General features: G+C 38.1%; 1 protein-coding gene across 2 annotated transcripts in view; it reads right to left on the reverse strand.

Moving 5' to 3' along the window:
• The window catches only part of IleRS (Isoleucyl-tRNA synthetase), a 430,056-nt gene that overhangs the window by 118,347 nt on the left and 291,748 nt on the right, over positions 1-19,961 (reverse strand). For both annotated transcript variants that reach the window (XM_090381523.1, XM_090381522.1), the window contains exon 22: positions 19,487-19,602. In XM_090381523.1, coding sequence (XP_090237649.1) covers positions 19,487-19,602 — 116 coding nt within the window. The remainder of the gene's footprint in view (positions 1-19,486; positions 19,603-19,961) is intronic.

Genomic DNA, 19,961 nt, shown 5'->3' on the forward strand with positions numbered 1-19,961 from the left:
CCTCTACTCTGCCAGATAGTGACTGGAGGGAGTCCGAGTAGTGTGTATGCGGGGAGCATTGTCGAGGCCACGTTATGTCAAGGATCTGGGTATATTCTTACCACATGTACGCCATATCCAAAAATTTCATTACTTCATACAGCATGTCCCACTCACTTTTTCTTACTATTGAATACACCATGAATTGTCAAAATAATAGAGCAAGCTTATCTGCGAAAAGATCTAAACCTCCCAAGGACTTCCTAATTCATTTCACAAATATACGTGGTCTCAATTCTAATCTCAACGATGTCCATTTCCACTTGCGGTCTTCCAAACCCCATGTACTTTTTCTGACTGAATCTCAGTTATCAGTTGATTCAACTACTGCTCATCTCAGATGTCCAAATTATTTGCTGTATGATCGCTTTCGCCTCAAAGGTGGTACTTGTGCATATGTCCGTTCTGATATTCCCTGTCAGAGACTTGGCAATTTGGAATCTGCTCTCTTTGATCTTCTCTGGCTTAAAATCTCTCTACCTCATTGTGTAAAATTCATCTGTTGTCTCTACCGTTCTCCCAACTCCACTAATCACTTGGAGCTCTTTGACTTCCTCTCTTTGCAACTTGACTTTCTCCAGTCCAACTTTCCTAACAGTGAGGTAATTTTCCTTGGTGATTTTAACGTTCACAACTCCAGCTGGCTTCCATTTTCTAGTCACACCGACCCAGCAGGTCGAGATGCTGAGGCTTTTGCAATTACTAATGACCTAGCACAGATTGTTCATTTACCTACAAGAATACCGGACAATCCTAATCATACAGCCAATACGCTTGATCTTTTTCTCACAAACAATCCTTCTAAGTACAAGGTTGAAGTGAGAGGTCCTTTAGGCACTTCAGATCACAACTTGGTGATTGTCTCTTCTCCAATGGAACCTTTATCTCATGGCTATTCCGAACCTCGTATTGTTTGGCATTACAAGAATGCAAAATGGGATGACCTGCGAGACTTCTTTTCTTCTTTTCCTTGGTCGGATTACCGTTTCAAAAGTTCTGATGTCAACGTTTGCTCAGATCGTGTCAGTGAAATTATTCTTGCAGGAATGGAATCCTTTATCCCACACTCCACTTTAAAATCTCGTCCTTTATCTAAACCTTGGTTTTCCAATAAATGTGCTAAGGCTGTCCAAGAGAAGAACGTTGCATATCGTAATTGGCTTGTTTCTAATTCTTCAGTTTCATTTTCTGCCTACACCAAAGCTCGCAACAATTGTAAAGCAGTTATTAATCAGTCCAAACTAGAGTTTGAACAGGCTAAGAGTAGAAAACTTGCTTCTTGCCCTAATGGTAGCCGAGCATTCTGGTCTCTTGCCAAAGCTATTGGCCGCAACTTTTGCCCACCTCTGTCCAAACCAGATGGTTCTGTTGTCACTTCAGCCAAGGATAAAGCTGACCTGCTAGCATCCCATTTTTCTTCGAGCTCATGTATTAATGATCTTGGTAAAACACCTCCCACCATTCCTAACACGCTCCATTCAATGCCTCCTGTGGTCTTCCGTCAAAAGGATATCAGAAGGATTTTGATGAATCTTGATGCTAAGAAAGCTCCAGGTCCTGATGGTATTTCTCCACTTGTTCTCAAAACCTGTGCTCCTGAACTTACTCCTATTCTTTGCCGCCTTTTTTCACTTTCTTATTCCAAAGGTGTTTTTCCTTCTGCTTGGAAATTTGCTCATATCCAGCCAGTTCCTAAAAAGGGTGACAAATCCCTCCCATCCAATTATCGTCCCATTGCAATTACTTCTACTCTTTCTAAAGTAATGGAGAAATCAATTAACCCCCAACTCTTAAACTACCTAGAAACCTTCCGTCTGATCAACGATCGCCAGTATGGATTCCGTCAGTGTCGATCCACTGGTGATATTCTGGCTTATGTTACCCATTTATGGACTAATTCAATGGAAAGGTTCGGTGAAACACAAGTAGTTGCTCTTGACATCTCAAAGGCTTTTGATCGTGTTTGGCATAAAGGTCTTCTAAACAAGCTTCCATCTTATGGTTTGCCAACTGTTTTTAGTAATTGGTTATCCAGTTTTCTCTCTGATCGCTCACTGAGGGTGATGGTAGATGGCTCTCTGTCTTCTAACTTCTCCACTAATGCCGGTGTCCCCCAAGGTTCAGTTCTTTCCCCCACTCTTTTCCTCTTGTATATCAATGACCTTCTTCCATTGACTGGAAATCCTATCCATAGTTTTGCCGATGATAGCACATTGCATTCAACTTTCCATTTTGAGAAACCTTGTCCAACTCAATCAGCTTCAAGTTCTCGAAAATCTGTTGCCAATTCCTTAAATGCCGATCTTCAGGTAATTCTCCAGTGGGGCAAAGACAACTTAGTTGATTTCAACCCTTCTAAAACTCAATCTTGTCTTATATCTCGCAAAAAGGATTCTTCTGCTCCTATGCTTATCTTTAGTGACACTCCGATTTCTAGGCAAAATGATATATCTCTTTTGGGGATTACCCTGACTTCTAATCTCTCTTGGCACAAGCACATTACAAATATTGCTTCCTCTGCATCTAAAAAACTTGGTTTTCTCTTTCGCTCTCGGTGTTACTTTTCTCCCAAACAGCTGCCCACTCTGTATAAATCGCAAATCCGCCCTGCCATGGAATATTGTTCCCACATCTGGGGTGGTGCCCCCAAAACCTCTCTCAGGCTTCTTGATTCCATTCAGAAGAGGGCAGTTAGGTTAATTAATGATTCATCTCTAACAGAGTCTCTCCACTCGCTTTCTCATAGACGCACTGTTTCTGCTGCATGCCTCTTCTACAGATACTTCCATGGGCACTGTTCTTCTGAATTGGCTTCTATAATTCCCGCTCTCTCTTTCAAAACAGTCCGAACACGTGCCGCCACCAGCCAACATCCATTTACTGTCCAACTTCAAACCCACAGAACCAAATTTTCATCTTCCTCATTTATTCATTCAACTGCCATTTTCTGGAACAACCTTCCTTCATACGTATTTCCTGAAAATTACAATCTACAGAAGTTCAAGTCCAATATCAACAAATATCTTCTTTCGTCTTCTCAACCTCCAACCCAAGCACGGTACTAAGTACTATAGGTTATAATACCTCTCGTGTTTGGGGTTCTCATAAAAAAAAAAAAAAAAAAACCAATGGATCACGGCATCATTGCCACATTTAAGGCTTTTTATTTAAGACGTACCTTTGGACAAGCAATTAATGTAACAATAATGGGAGAAAATGCCATATCTTTATGTGAATTTTGGAAACGTTACAATATCTGAAATGCTATCGAAAACATATGTGAATCATGGCTTGAAGTAACTGCGAACAACATGAGAGTTGTTTTGAAAAATGAAAAATATTTTACCGAATTGCGCCAATGTTAATTGTACCAGTTTTGAATCCCGAATCAAAACAGTTTCTGAAAACATTGTGCAGCTTGGGAAAGATCATCTTGGAGTGTGCGTCAATGCACTGACTCTCGTTCCGATGACCATGCTGATGAAACACTTCGAAATGGAGCACCAACGCTTATATGAAGAAGAAAATGTTACATCCGTGAAAGAGTTCACGCAGACTGGGCTAGCCGGGTGGTAAAGTGCCTGCCCGGCAACCGAAAGGTCATGGGTTCGAATCTCGCCTCGAGCTTGGATCAGAGTAGTGCAAAAACCATGGGAGCTGCATTATGGCCACAGAAGCCGATGTGCCAACAACTAACAAAAAAAAAAAAAAAAAAAAAAGAAAGAGTTCACAATTGATGAATTGTTAAAAAACATATTTGTTTTTTAACTAGTTGATTGCTAAAGTAGATGAAGTTTGTGAATTGATAATGACAGAAGATCCAAACATCGAACGAGGTATGAAAGTAGGCAGGCGTTGCAAAATGATATTTGATGTTATAAAGAGATGTATGCAGTTAAAAAGAAGAAAAAACTGTGCAAACTAAGCTGATCAGTTATTTCTCAAAATAGAAACACAGAACATACTTAACTTATCTTCTCTTGGTATGTACATGCTGCAATAAAAATCATTTGTACTGTACTCGCTAGTATTTTTCATTTTTATCATTTTAGTCTCTTTCTTTTGCAAGAACTTTGTGTGCATCAATTTATAGTACACAAACACCTAAATATTTTTGCAACTCGACCCATATAATTAAATTGCCAGAACACATTACATTAAAATACATACTAATAATACCTCAGATCAGCATTGTTTCGCATAGCACGGTATTTTTTTGACATGAATTAACCGCACTATGCAAGGTATTCCTGTACTTTAAATGTTTGACAGTCATATGTCAAGGAAGCAAAATATTTCCTACTTTGCTAGCACATTTATTGAGAGAGAGAGAGAGAGAGAGAGAGAGAGAGAGAGAGAGAGAGAGAGAGAGAGAGAGAGACATATACTTGAGATTTGATGATTTAATTAACAATTATAAAAATTGGTTCAAAAAAATCAGGAAAATTTAAGACTTCCAAAGGACTACTTCAAGGATGCTGTTTGTCACCTACTTGGTTTAAGCCTGGAAGTTATTCTCAGAACATGGTCACAGAAATGTAGTTCAATGGGTGTTCACCTTGGTCAAAATAAGTACTTTTACAATCTGCTGTTTGCAGATGACCAAGTTGTGGTAGCACAGGACAATGATGATGTAAACTACATGGGCAGAAAGTTACTAGAAGAATATAAAACACGGGGACTGACAGTTCATTTTAATAAGACAGAGTACATGAATCAAAGTGAGGAGGTTCTGGATTATTATTATTATCATTAGCCATATGGTGCAAGGAAGCCTGAGGCTTTTGCTGCACCAGCCAAAAAAAAAAAAAAAAAAAAAAAAAAAAATTTTCTAAGTTACCCTAAGAGAGAGAGAGAGAGAGAGAGAGAGAGAAGAGTAGAAGGGAATCACCAAGGAAAAGAAGAATGATAATTTAGATGGAATATAGGTGAAAACTGTACAGCAATTTAAATACCTGGGTGCAATTATTCAGGCTGATGGATCAACTGCACAGAAAATTGAGAGCAGACAGGGTGAAGGTAGAAAGGTCATAGGAATGCTTAATTCTGTGCTATGGAATGAAAACATTAACAAAACTAAACATCAAATATATAATGCAATTATATATTTGAATATATAATACAATTATATATATATAACTGAAAGACAAAAAAAAAATAAACTACTAGCAGTTGAGATAGATTTTTGATGAAAATCGACAAGAAAGTTTAGGACTGAAAAAGTTAGAAATGACATGATAAGGAATATAATGAATGTCCAAAAAACCATCACGAATAAAACTGAGAAAAGATTGGAGTGGTTTGGTCATGTGAAGAGAATGGAGGACAACAGATGGCCCAGAGGAGTCATGGAATGGATGCCATGGAGAAGGAAAAAGAGAGGAAGACCAAGAAGGACGTGGATATAAGGTGTGAGAGCAGCCATGAATAGAAGAGGACTGGTGGACAGAGATTGAAAAGATAGAAGAAAATGGAAAAAAAAAAAGAATAAGGAATGACTTTTCAATGTTTGGTCGAGCAGAACCATTGTAATAATGGAATAAATCCTAAGAAGAAGATTAACAAGTAGACAGCAATGCTGGGAAAAAGTCAAGAGTTAGAATTGAAATTGTCTGAAATTCAGTGCAAACACGATAGGACAGAGTACACTATGAGAGCCTTATCAATCATCTCAGTCCTGGAGAGATTATGCAAGGCTCATGGGGCATAATTTTTCAGTCATCTGTGCTTGTTAACAGGAGAGTGTTTCTACAGAGATGGGATACACTTAAATAGAAAGGGAGCAAGAATATTTGCAGATGCTATCGTGGCAGTGTTAGGTGGGTTGAAAAACTGCTAGCCTTGGAGGATGCACAGACTAATAAATTAACAACAGCCACAGGCAGAGGTGAAAGTGATTTTTGCACTACTTCTATTAGAACATGCAAGCAGCCTGGAAGGCAAGGTGTTATAGGGATATCAAGACCTGCTGGGGGTCCTTGTGGAATAAATAAATATGGACTGTATTAGGGTTACTAAAAGTAAAAACAGTTACAGGTATACGTGATAGCGATCTTATTAGCAACAAAATAACATTTACAAATGTATAAATTTTTATGACATTTATAAATATAGAGGTAGGAATATTTTTAAAAGGTATACAAAGCATTGTGTGGGGAAAAAAGCACAGACACAAACATTTTAAACTTGAATGAAACAGAGATGTTTTATAATGCCATGCCTGGAAAACCGACATGCTTGAAAGGCAAGCACTGACATGGAGAGAAGATGAGTAAATAACATTTGGTACTGCTAATTACTGATGCTGATGGAACAGAGAAACTTAAGACATTAGCTGTTCATAAATACTGAAATCCATACAGTCTTAAAAAAAAAAAGTTAAGGCTGTATGCATTTTGCCACTGAATTTGCTATTCAAAAGCATGGATGACATAAGCATGACGAGTGGCCAGGAGCGGGAGTGCAGTAGCACACGCTCTTTGAGTAGACCGGGGTTCAAGCCCCTGACTGCTGAATATGGTCGATCTGCCAACCCGCACTGGACCAGAGTGGCAGATTATGGTCCATTTCCCTCAGCATGAATTGTTGAGGAGGCTTCCATCCTGCAGTGGGTTGATAATGGCTGCACTTTACTTTTTACTTTATGCATGGGATACATATAAATTAATAGGTGACATAGAAGCCTATGATAGATATAAGCTGGTCTTGTAACCAAGTCACAAAGGAGATTAGGCAGGCAAAGGATGCAAAGAAAAACAGCAAAGAGTTCTTTACCTATGTGTACTCCAGAAGGAAAGGGATGAATCAGATTGGTCCACTGGATATTGATGGTTCAACTGTTGATGATCCTGCTCAGGTGGTTAACAAATTAAATGAGTATTTTGCATCTACATTCACACATGAGGAGTTATTCAGGGAGGGGAATGCCAGAGGTGAATTAAACACCGGCAGTGAGCTAGATGATTTTGTAATAACTGAGAGTAAAGTGGAGGAGAAATTGTTGAAGATAAACATAAAAAAGGCACTCGTGGTGGATGGGATCTATCCAGTTATATTAAAGGAGGCAGCAAAGGAAATAAGCAAACCCTTAGCCATAATTATGAGAGTTTCCTTGGACTCAGGGAAGGTACCCATGGACTAGAGATGTGCAAATGTGACCCCAATTCACAAAGGAGGATACAAGTAATTATAGACCTGTTTAACTTCTGTTCCAGGGAAATTAATGGAGGTACTGGTTAAAAAAGCACTGCAGGTTCATCTAGACAAGACTTCAGTTATAGCTCAGACACAGCATGGTTTTGTTAAGGGGAGGTCTTGTCTGACCAATTTGATTGGATACTATGATGTGATCACAAAGGAAGTGGATGCAGGGAATAACTTTGATATCATATATTTGGATATGATAATATTTGGAGTGGTAATCGATGGACACTGCTCTTCGTGGACAAATGTTATTAGTGGAGTCCCTCAGGGTTCAGTATTGTTTTCTGTATTTATAAATGATACCGATGATGGTATATCAGGCTTAATGTCCAAGTTTGCAGATGATACGAAGGTTGGCTGGGTTGTTAAGGACACTAATGACAGTATGCTACTGCAACAGGATCTAGAAAAGTTGAGCAGATGGGCTGAGGTGGCAAATGAAGTTTAACATTGACAAATGTAAAGTACTACATATGGGAAGCAGTAACCCCCAGAGTAACGTATGAACTCTGTGGTACTACACTGACACTGACAGTGGTAGAGAATGAAAAGGACCTGGGGGTAATTGTGCAGGCAGATATGAAGTTTTCTGAGCAGTGCAGATGGTCTGCAAGAGTAGCTCATGGTGGCTTGTCAATGATATACAGGAATTTTTCTAGCAGGGATAAGGAGGTGATTATCCCCTTGTATAAGGCAATGGTCAGGCCACACCTTGAGTACTATATACAGGTCTGGAGGCCTCATTTTAAGAAGGATGTAGAGCTTTTTGAAACGAGTACAGAGAAGGTAACAAGATTAGTGAATGGAACGAAGGAGATTGCTCTTACGAAGGAAGGCTTAAGTGTTGCAGATTACAGTGTTTGGGAACTAGGCACCTGCGAGGTGATCTGATTGAGGTGTATAAAGCCTTGAATGGTTTGAGCATGCTCAATGCTGATGGGATTCTTCCTCTTGCTCAGAATAATCACCTGAGAGGGCATAAATTCAAATTGAGGAAAAACAGTTGTAGGATAGATGTGCAGAAGTTTTCCTTTAGCCAGTGGATAGTTAATTGGTGGAACAGACTTCCATCGTTTGTTGTGGAAGTTGATGGCCTAAATAAATTTAAGGCTGAGCTGGACAAGTATTTGGAACAAAGGGAGGAGTGAAATGGGAGCGGGTTTTTTTTTTTTTTTTTTTTTTGGCTGATGCTGCATAAGCTTGCTTTCTTGCATCGTATGCCTCTACTAATGCTAATGCTAAGTGTTTGTTTTTGAAGATCAGCCACATGCTCTAGGAACTAAATTTGGCTAACAAAACATGAAAATATTTTTCTTGGACCTGTGTCTCACACAACCCTTGAACCTGCACTTGAAGAATATGTTGTATATTTTATTATTATTTTTTTAATTATCCCTAAATCTAAAAGTTGCAACAACTGAATTTAGGGATAATTTGTAGCTTCAAGAAAAGTTATAGGAAATTAATGGTACAAAAAGCTGTTTTTCTGGATGATTCTGGTGAGATCAAAGTATATGTCAAGGTAAGTGGTCCTCTAGGCACTTCCAATAAAAAATTGGTAATGTTCTCTTCCCCAATGGAGTCCTCTTGTAGCCACTTCCAGTCTTGTGTAGTTTGGCATTACAAGAATGCAAAATGGGATGATATAAGATTTCTATTTTCTTTTCTCTGATTCGATTACTGTTTTAAATCTTCTGATGTCAATGTTTGCTCAGATCATGTCAGTGAAATTATTCTTGTGGGGATGAAATCCTTTATTCTGCATTCCACTTTAAAATCTCATCCTTTATGTAAACCATGGTTTTCCAATAAATGTGCTGATACTATTCAAGTTAAGAAATGTTGCATAGCATAACTGGCTTGCATCCAAATCTCCAGTTTCATTTTAATGCCTACAATAAAGCTTGCAACAATTGTAAAGCAGCTATTAATCAATCAAAATCTAATTTAATCTACTAGTAGATTTTGAGAGTAGAAAATTTGGGCAAGAAGCAAGTCTTCTACTAGTAGAAAACTTGCTTCCTGCCTAAGTGGCAGTTGAACATTCTGGTCTCTTGCCAAAGCTATTGGCCACAACTTTTGCCCATTTATACTCCCATCTCTATTAAAATCCAGTGGTTCTATTGGCACTTCAACTAAAGATAAAGCCAACCTGTTAGCATCCTACTTTTCTTCTAACTCTTGTACTGATGATCTTGGTAAACCACTTCCTACCGTTCCCAGTACACTCCATTCAATGCCTCCTGTGCTCATTCATCAAAGGGACATCAGAAGAATGTTGAACAACCTTGATTCCAAAAAAGCTCCAGGTCTTGATGGTATTTCTCTTCTTGTTCTCAAAACATGTGCTCCTGCTCTGTGCTGTCTTTTCACACTATCTTATTCCACTCTTGTTTTTCCTTCTTTTCGGAAATTTGCTCATATCCAAACAGTTGCTAAAAAGGGTGATAAACCTTTCCCATCCAATTATTGTCCCATTGCACTTACCTCTACTCTTTACAAAAAAAAAAAAAAAAAAAAAAAAAAAATGGAGAAATCTATCAACTGCCAACTTCTAAACTGCTTCAAAACCTTCAATCTGATCAGTGATGGCCAATATGGATCCCATCAACATTGATCTACTGATGCATTCTGGTTTATGTTACTCATCTATGGACAAATTCAATGGAAAAGTTGTTGAAACTTGAGCAGTTTCTCTCAACATTTCTAAGGCCTCTGACCATATTTGACATTGTCTTTTAAATAAGCTTCCACCTTAAGGATTTCAAATTAATATTTTGTAATTCTGTATCCAGTTTTTTCTGTCTGCTCATTGCAGGTTTTGGTAGATGGATCCATCTTCTAACTTCTCCACTAATTCTGGTGTTCTCCAAGGTTCATTTCTTTGTCCCACCCTTTTCCTCTTGTATATTAATGACCTTCTTCCATTGACTTGAAATCCTATCCACAGTTTTGCTGATGACAGTACATTGCATTCCACCTTCCAGTTTGAGAAACCTTACCCTGCACACACAGCTTCACCTGCTTGAATATCCATCATCAATTTCTTAAATGTTGATCTCCCGGTAATTCTCTAATGGAGTAAATATAAAGTTAGTTTTAACCTTTCTAAAACTCAGTCCTGTTTTATATTTTTAAAGGAGCAATAGGCTCCTTTTTCACAAAAAGGAGCCTATTGCTCCTAGCTTATTTTTGATGACACTCATATCTAGACAAGATCATATCTCTATTAGGGATTACTCTGATTTCTAATCTCTCTTGGCATAAGAACATCACAAACATTGCTTCTCTACATCTAAAAAACAAACATCTAAAAAACTGGGTTTTCTCTTATGACCTCAATGTTAATTTTCTCCTACACAACTACTTCTCTGTACAAATTTCAAATAGACCCTACCATGGAATACTGTTCCCACATCTGGGGCAGTGCCCCCCCAAACCTTTCTCTCTCTCTCATGCTTCTAGATTCCATTCAAAAGAGAGCAATTTGGTTAATTAATGATTAATGACTGATCTCTAACAAAGTCTTTACATTCTCTGTCTCAGAGACATTCTTTTTCTGCTGCATGCCTTTTCTATAGATACTTCCATGGGTGCTGTTCTTCTGAATTAGCTTCTATAATTCTCGGTCTCTCTCTCTTCCAAACCAGTCCGAACGTTTGCACAACTAGTCAGCATCGTTTTATTGTCCAACTTCAAACTCACAGAACCAAGCTTTTCTTCTTGCTCCACATGTTTTTCCTGAAAATTGCAATCTACAAAAATTCAAGTATAATGTCAACAAGTATCTTCTGTCTTCTCACCTTTATACCACTCATGGTCCTATAAGTTCTAATACTTAAAAATCAAAGAAATGCTCATCAAACCTGATGACAGTGCAAGTAGTGTTGACTAAGGATCAGCAGCAGACAGGATAGCAATTTTCAGATTTTGTTGATTTGGATTCTAATGTAACCACTAGCAAAATTCAGACAACTGAAGTGTTAGAGCAGTACATCAAGAAAAACAGATTTATTTCATGTCACATGAGATTACAACAAATTCTCAGAAACTATACTTCCCTTGATGGCTACTTTCGATTACCTTTACTAAAATGAAAAAAAAAAAAAACCACGATATAAACAGAAATAAAATGTAGGAAAAGGAAAACATTACAACAGAAAACATTTTTTCTGTTGTAAAGCATTTTAAGTATATAGTATTTTTTCCCCCACAGCTTCTAATTACAGTATGCATTTTAGTACCATATTTAATTTTAAAATCTTAAAACACACTGTGCATGTATTCCTTATAACTGAATGAAACTATTTATTTATTTAACTCTTTTTAAATGCATTTTTTTTCAGCCTTGATTATTTTCACTGTATTAAAGGAATTAACAACAAAAACTCAACTCGATATTACCATCATATCTCTTTCTTATCTATCTCTTTTATGAGTTTTTCCATCCTGTATCAGGTACCGCTATCAGGTGTGTGAGGTGGTTTTCATGTTTACTATTACTGGTCAAGGAACTCTGACTATTCTATAGGTGCTCAGGACTGTGGCTTTCTGGAGTTCCTTGCAGTTGTTCTCTGAGAGGCCTATTGCTGCTAGGTTCTTATGTAGCCTATTTGGCATCATGTTGGTGGGGACATGGTGATCAGGATGGTCGCTATTTGTTCCTTTTTATTATTATGTAGCTATTACTATTATATTAATATAATTTTTCATGTTAACTCATCCATACTTTTTAATGGTAACTAATTGACATCTTAGCTACCCTAACACAACCCATGTGTTTACTTGTACCGCAATGACTCCCAGCAGTCTCTGAAATACCCTGCATCTTGTTTTCCAGGCTTCTGCTCATTCCAATAGAAGCAGTGCAAGAATCACTTTCACCTCTGCCAGTGGCTACTGTTAATCTATTAGTCCTCGTATCCTCCCACGCTAGCAGTTTTCTGACCCACCTAACGCTGCCTCGATAGCATTAGCAAATATTCTTGCACCCTTTATATTCAAGTGTATCCCTTCCCTTCCCTGTAGAAGCAGTCTCTCCTGTCAACAAGCACAGACTAGGCTGAAAAAAATTCTACCCCTTGAGCCTTGCACAATCTCTCCAGGGCCGAATTGATCGACAAGGCTCTCATCATCTATTCCCTCCCACGATGGTCGCTATTTGTTCCTTTTATTATTATATGGCTATTGCTATTATATTAATATCATTTTTCATGTTAACTCATCCATACTTTTAAATTTTTAATGGTAACTAATTGACCATATAAGTGATGACGATTTATAGTAACCTAGTATGTAATAAAAAAAAAAAAAAAAAACGAAGTTGCACTGGTGATTTCAACAACCAGTTTGATTGGAGCATACAACACACAAAATCATGAAGGCTCAAGTTTTACCAGAATGGGCAATCATTTCTTGACATGCTGAATAACATTTCTTTCATAGTGTCAAAAAATAAAATAAAAAATATCCAGCATATTAGCAACTATCAATGTACATGGACAATGCACCTCAGTCCAATTCTCACATATAGCATTTTTGATGATTTTAAAACTGAAATGCAATGAGATGCATTGAAAATCTTCATACTTATATCCTGTGACTTTGTTTCAACAACATCTACAAGTTTCCAAGCATGAGAGAATTACTTTATGGGAATACTGCTTTCCAAAATTAGCCAAATTAGGAAGTGTAAAACTGACATACACCATTCCAGTGGTTTAACAGACTTAAAGAAGCAATGCATGGGGATTTTGACAATTGTGCATGAAGAAAAAAAACAGCCAAAGAGAAACAATATAGTCTAGAAGAATGTAATAACAAAAGAGTGAGCTGTCTTTTTATTTTATTTATGGTTAAGATGGTTTGAATGTTCTGAATTAGTATGAAGACATTTGTGCCACAAGGCATAATACATATAATTATTTATGCACCAACATCGAGCCATGATGATGATGATGATGAAGAGGTTGAAGAAATGTACACCGAAATTGAGAGTCTTCTAGATGAGCAGCAAACCCACCACACTATCATTATGGGGGTCTTTAATGCTAAGGTTGGAAAGAGACAAAACAGCGCAGAAAGGGGAACTATAGGAAATTTTGGAATTAGCATTAGCATTAGTAGAGGCATTTTATGCAAGAAAGCAAGCTTATGCAGCATCAGCCAAAAAAAAAAAAAAAAACCCCACTTCCACTTCACCCCTCTGTTCGTTCAAAATACCTGTCCAGCTGAGCCTTAAACTTATTTAGGCTATCAACCTCCACCACAAGGGATGGCACTCTGTTCCACCAACCAACCACCCGCTGGCTAAAGGCAAATTTCCGCACGTCTATCCTACATCTGTCTTTCTGCCCTCTCAGGTGATTTTCCTGAGCTAGAGGAAGAATCCCATCAGCACTGAGCATGCTTAAACCATTCAAGGCTTTATACACCTCTATCAGATCACCTCGCTGGTGCCTAGTCTCCAGACACTGTAATTTGCAAAACTTAAGCCTTTCTTCGTAAGAGCACCCCTTTGTTCCATTCACTAATCTTGTTGCCCTTCTCTGTACTCGTTCCGGCAGCTCTACATTCTTCTTGAAATGAGGCCTCCAGACCTAGGTGTGGCCTGACCATTGCCTTATACAATGGAATAATCACCTCCTTATCCCTGCTGGAAAAATTCCTGTATATCATTGACAATACTCCATGAGCTACTCTTGCAGCCCGTCTGCACTGCTCAGAGAACTTCATATCTGCCTGCACAATCACCCCCAAGTCCCTTTCATTCTCTACCACTGTTAGTGTAGTACCACAGAGTTGATACGTTGCTCTGGGGTTGCTGTTTCCCATGTGTAGTACTTTACATTTGTCAATGTTAAACGTCATTTGCCACCTCTCAGCCCATCTGCTCAACCTTTCCAGATCCTGTTGCAGCAGCATAGTGTCAGTAGTGTCCTTGACAACCCTGCCAACCTTTGTATCATCTGCAAACTTGGACATTAAGCTTGATATACCATCATCAATATCATTTATAAATACAGAAAACAACAATGGACCCAACACTGAGCCCTGAGGGACTCCACTAATAACATCAGTCCACGATGAGCAGTGTCCATTGATTACCACTCTCTGTCTTCTCCCCCTCACCCACCCCTTTATCCATAGCAGCAATTTGCCTCCAATGTCACACTGCTCCAATTTGTGTAGCAGTCTTCCATGTGCAACAGTATCAAAAGCCTTTCTAAGATCCAAGTATATAATATCAAAGTTATTCCCTGCATCCAGCTCTTTTGTGACTGCATCATAGTATCCAATCAAGTTGGTCAGGCGAGACTTCCCCTTAACAAAACCATGCTGTGTCTGAGCTATAACTGAAGTCTTGTCTAAATGATCCTGCAGTGCTTCTTTCACCAGTGCCTCCATTAATTTTCCTGGAACAGAAGTTAAGCTCACAGGTCTATAATTACTTGTTTCAGCCTTTGATCCTCCTTTGTGAATTGGGGTCACATTTGCACATTTCCAGTCCATGGGTACCTCCCCTGAGTCCAAGGAAGCTCTCATAACTATGGCTAAGGGTTTGTTTACTTCCTTTGCTGCCTCCTTTAATATAACTGGATAGATCCCATCCACCCCGGGTGCCTTTCTTGTGTTTATCTTCAACAGTTTCTCCTCCACTTTACTCCCAGTTATTTCAAGATTCTGTAGCTTACTGCTAGAGTTGAATACACCTCTGGCATTCCCCTTGCTGAATAACTCCTCATGTGTGAATGTCGATGCAAAATATTCATTTAGTTTGTTAGCTACCTGAGCAGGATCATCAACAGTTGACCCATCAATATCAAGTGGACCAATCTGATTCATCCCCTTCCTTCTAGAGTTTACATAAATAAAGAACTCTTTGCTGTTTTTCTTTGCATCCCTTGCCAAGGATTTCTCGTAATCTGCCTTTGCTTGCCTAACCTCCTTTGTAACTTGGTTGCATATCAACCTGTATCTATCATAGGCTTCTGTGTCATGTGTTAATTTGTAAGTATCCCATGCATTTTTCTTCTCTGCCATATGCCTCATTAGTTCATCTGACATCCATTTTGGCCTAAACCTTGAACAATATTTCTTAGTTGGTATGTAAAGCCTAGTAGCTTCCAAGATAAGTTCTTTGAATGCTTCCCATTTTGAATTTGCTGTTGGTAACATCATCAGTTGGTCCCACTGTATAGAATTTAAATACTGTCTCAGTCCATCGTAGTCGCCTTTACGGAAGCAATAACCCTTCCCTTTACCCCTAATGGTAGTTACCTCTTTCAGTAAATCCCACTTCAGCACACTGTGATCACTGCCACCTAGTGGTTCATTTATCTGCAGATTCTTAATGCATGAAGAATCACTGCTGATAATCAAATCAAGAGTATTACTCCCTCTAGTTGCCTCCCGAACATGCTGATGTAGAAAACAATCATCCAATAAATCCACAAAAGCCCTGCTAGTGTGTGAGTAACCAGCCCCCAAATTCCAGTCAATATCTGGGAAATTAAAATCTCCCATTATAAGACTCTCTGATTTACTGGCCCACTCTATTTCCCTGTACAGTTCCTTATTATACTCATCAGAGTCATTAGGCCTATAGCACACTCCTACTCTCAATTTTGATCTCCCAATGCTTATGTCACACCAAACTGACTCAACACTGCACTGTCCAGCGATGTCGACTGGCTTCACTTCCTTGGTTTTTATGTGTTTCTTAACTAATAGCATAACCCCTCCCCCCTTCCTATCCCGTCTATCCTTTCTGTAGACGTTGTACTCCCCAAATTGCAGTTCTGCATCCCTTATATCTGTGTGACACCACGTCTCTGATATCCCAACAATATCTGCCTTTGATGTTTTGAGCAATACCTCAAATTCATCAAATATATTTACTAAACTCCTAGCATTGGTGTACACGCAAGTATACCTGCACCTGTTTCTATTCTTAGCTACCCTAACACAACCCATGTGTTTACTTGTACCGCAATGGCTCCCAGCAGTCTCTGAAATACCATGGATCTTGTTTTTCAGGCTTCTGCTCATTCTAATAGAAGCAGTGCAAGAATCTCTTTCACCTCTGCCAGTGGCTACTGTCAATCTATTGGTCTTTGTCTCCCCCCAAGCTAGCAGTTTTCCGACCCACCTAACACTGCCTCGATAGCATCAGCAAATATTCTTGCACCCTTTCTATTTAAGTGTATCCCATCCCTATAGAAGCAATCTCTCCTGTTAACAAGTACAGTCCAGGCTGAAAAAAATTCTACCCCTTGAGCCTTGCACAATCTTTCCAGGGCCGAATTGATTGACAAGGCTCTCATCATATACTCCCTTCTATCGTGTCTGGGCAGAATTGCAGACACTTTCAAATTCAACCCTAATTCTCGGCTTTTGTTCAACAGTGACCTGTACTGGAATTGGTGAAAGATTTGTGGAATTTGCAGAATCTTGAGGGTTGTCAGTAATGAACACTTTTTTCAAGAAAAGGGTGAAGAGAAAGTGGACATGGAAGAGCCCAAATGGATTAGCAACTAATGAAATAGACTTCATCCTCACTAACAGAAGATATATCGTGAATGATATTACCGTCCTGAACAAGGTAAATGTTGGAAGTGATCACAGAATGGTAAAATGCACACCTGATATAGATGTAACAAAAGAAAGGAAAAAACTGACTCGAGTAAATAATATGTAATAGGTCTTTGAGATAACAGAAGAGGAGAAAAAGCAGTATGTACTGGAACTTAAGAACAAATTTGAGCTTCTGCAGACTGCTCACGATCAAGATATTGAAGAGGAATATTACAACTTTCTGAAAGTGATAAAGCCCAAGAAACCAATAGGTAAAAAGAAATCCAAAGAAAAAATTAATCAAGAAACAATTGTCATGATGAACCGAAGACAACAAATGAAGAGCAAGATAAACACTAACAAGGAGAAAATTGAGTATACTGAGTTATGCAAAGCCATTAGAAAGAGACTTAGAGAGGACATAAGAAGACATAACAAAGGAAATGTAGAACAAGCATTAAGGGAAAACAAAGGACTTAAATCAGCAGCCATTAGCAGTAATACAGAAAGACAAATGATACTGAAACTGAAGAATAGCGATGGTGTACTTATAAATAGTAGAGAAGGCATAATTCAAATAGCAGAAGACTACTACAGAGAATTATACAAGGAGTGAGGGAATAATGCCAGCAGTGGGGAAGATGGATTGCAAATTAGTAACACATATGACATACCTGATATCCTTCCTGATGATGCAGAATATGCGTTGATGAAAATGAAGATCAAAAAGCCCCAGGGGAAGATGAAGTTACTGTAGAGTTGTTAAAATTGGGAGGAAGAGACATAGCACAAAAACTGGCAAGACTCTTCCAAAAATGGATTAGAAAAGGTGTGTTGCCTAAGGAGTGGAATAATGCAATCATAGTTTTGCTGCATAAGAAAGGAGATAAATCAGAAATTGGAAATTATAGACCAATTAGCTTGTTATCCCACTTCAACAAGTTGTTCACAAGGGTCATTACTAACAGATTAGAAAGAATACTTGATGAGAATCAACCGAAAGAACAAGCTGGCTTTAGGACAGGATTCTCAACTATGGATCACCTTCACATAATATCACAGTTAATGGAGAAAGCAAATGAATATAAAACACCATTATGCCTGGCATTTGTGGATTATGAAAAGGCATTTGACTCCATACAGCATAAAGCAATGTTTCAGGCACTGGAAAGACAAGATATAGATACCCCATATATTATGATTTAAAAAAAAAATATATGAGAACGCTACCTCCTTTATTAGACTAGACAAAGACAGTAGCAAATTTAAAATTGAGAAAGGAGTTCGACAAGAAGACACAATATCTCTGAAGTTGTTTACTGCTGCCTTGTGGAAGCTTTCAGAAGATTAGACTGGTCGCAGAAAGGAGTCAGTGTGAATGAAGAGTACCTAAACCATTTACGATTTGCAGATGACATTGTGGTCATAAGCCAAGATCCCAAAGAATTAGAGGAAAATCTTAATCAGTTATGCAGAGTTAGCAAGGATTTTGGACTAAAGATGAATATGGCTAAAACAAAAGTAATGATGAACAAGTATGCCATAGAAAGGAATATAATGATTATAGGAGCAGTAATTGAAAAGGTGGAGTCATATACTTATCTGGAAAAAGTCATTAGCTATAATAATGATAAGCTGTAATAATGCTGGAAGTCAAGAGAAGAATAAATTTTGGATGGATAGCATTCAGGAAATATGGTCACGTACTGAGGAGCAATATCCCAATTTGTCTGAAATGTAAAATAATGAACCAATGTATACTACTCACCATGACTTATGGAACTTGGGCACTCACCAAAAAAAACAGAAGAGACGTTGAGAACTACACAGCGAAGAATCAAACGAATTATATTGGGAATCACACTGTTAGATAAGAAGAGAAACACATGGATTAGGCAGCAAACTAAAGTAAAGTACAGTTTTATCAAAACTAAAATGGTCTTGGGCAGGATATATAGCTCGAAGACATGATGCCAGATGGACTAAGAGAATAACAGAATGGTACCCAAGGGGAGCTAGAAGAAAACCTGGAAGACAACGACGAAGATGGACATATGAAATTCACGAGTTTGTGGTAGTAAATGGATGGCCATTGCACAAAAAGGAAGGAATTGGAAAGTTGCTGGAAAGGCCTTCATCCTGCAGTGGATTGAAAATGGCTGATAATATTATGTCTTCTGAAAATTCACTTTTTTTTTTTTTATGAAAACCCCAAACATGAAAGGTATCAAAACCTATAGTACTTAGTACCGTGCATGGGTTGAAGGAGAAGTATGGGGGGAGGGGGATGCCGGAAACTTTGCTCTAGAGACTAAACATGGCTTTCACCACTTCAAGCCTCCAATAAGCAAAGTGGTGGTGGTATTTCACCGGTTGATGAAAGTCATCTACCACCTTCTAACTTGTTCTGTCTGTTTACGGAATGAAAAACCTAGGAGCGGGGGAATCCTTGAAAAGGCACCAAGAGCTTTCTTATATCACTAATGAGATTTAAATCTTTCCAAATGCATGCTAATTTTGAAGACAGAAATTGGTAGCATTTTGATATGTACTCTGCAGACCAAAAAACAGAATAAATTAAATGTAATTCAAAATATAACTTGAAGAATATTATTTTATTTCTTTCTCTACAAAACACATTACAATACAGCACAGAATAATTACTTACTGTGAATGTGGGTAAGGCAAATAATGAATACTGTTAACATCATCTTTAATATCTCCTGGAAGAAGATGCCTCATGTTTTGGTACATCATTTCACTGAGATAAGGTGTGAATGGTGCCTATGAATGAAAATCTTATTCAACAGAATTTACAATTCAAGAAAAAATTAAAAAATAATTAATTTGGTTTCTGTTTATACTTTCACAATTAGAGCAGCATGTTTATTTTGTGTCCATTTTGTCTTCGACATCCTATTCATATGGTGCTTTTATTTAAGCAATTAGCTTAAGGGTATATCTGGGAAAGTAAAACCAAATTATTACATATAACCTTAGTTTTAATATGGTTGGGGAAAGAGTTAGTTTTACTTTTCTATGTTAATGTTAAATGGAGAAATAAATCAAAAAACTTCATTAGTTTAAAAAGAAATGAATTAATTACAAGTTAATAATATAGCTGGAATCAATATTTCACTATA

Source organism: Mastigoproctus giganteus, chromosome 9 (genome assembly GCF_048544385.1).
Source record: "Mastigoproctus giganteus isolate SK-2022 chromosome 9, ASM4854438v1, whole genome shotgun sequence".
Taxonomy (NCBI): domain Eukaryota; kingdom Metazoa; phylum Arthropoda; class Arachnida; order Uropygi; family Thelyphonidae; genus Mastigoproctus; species Mastigoproctus giganteus.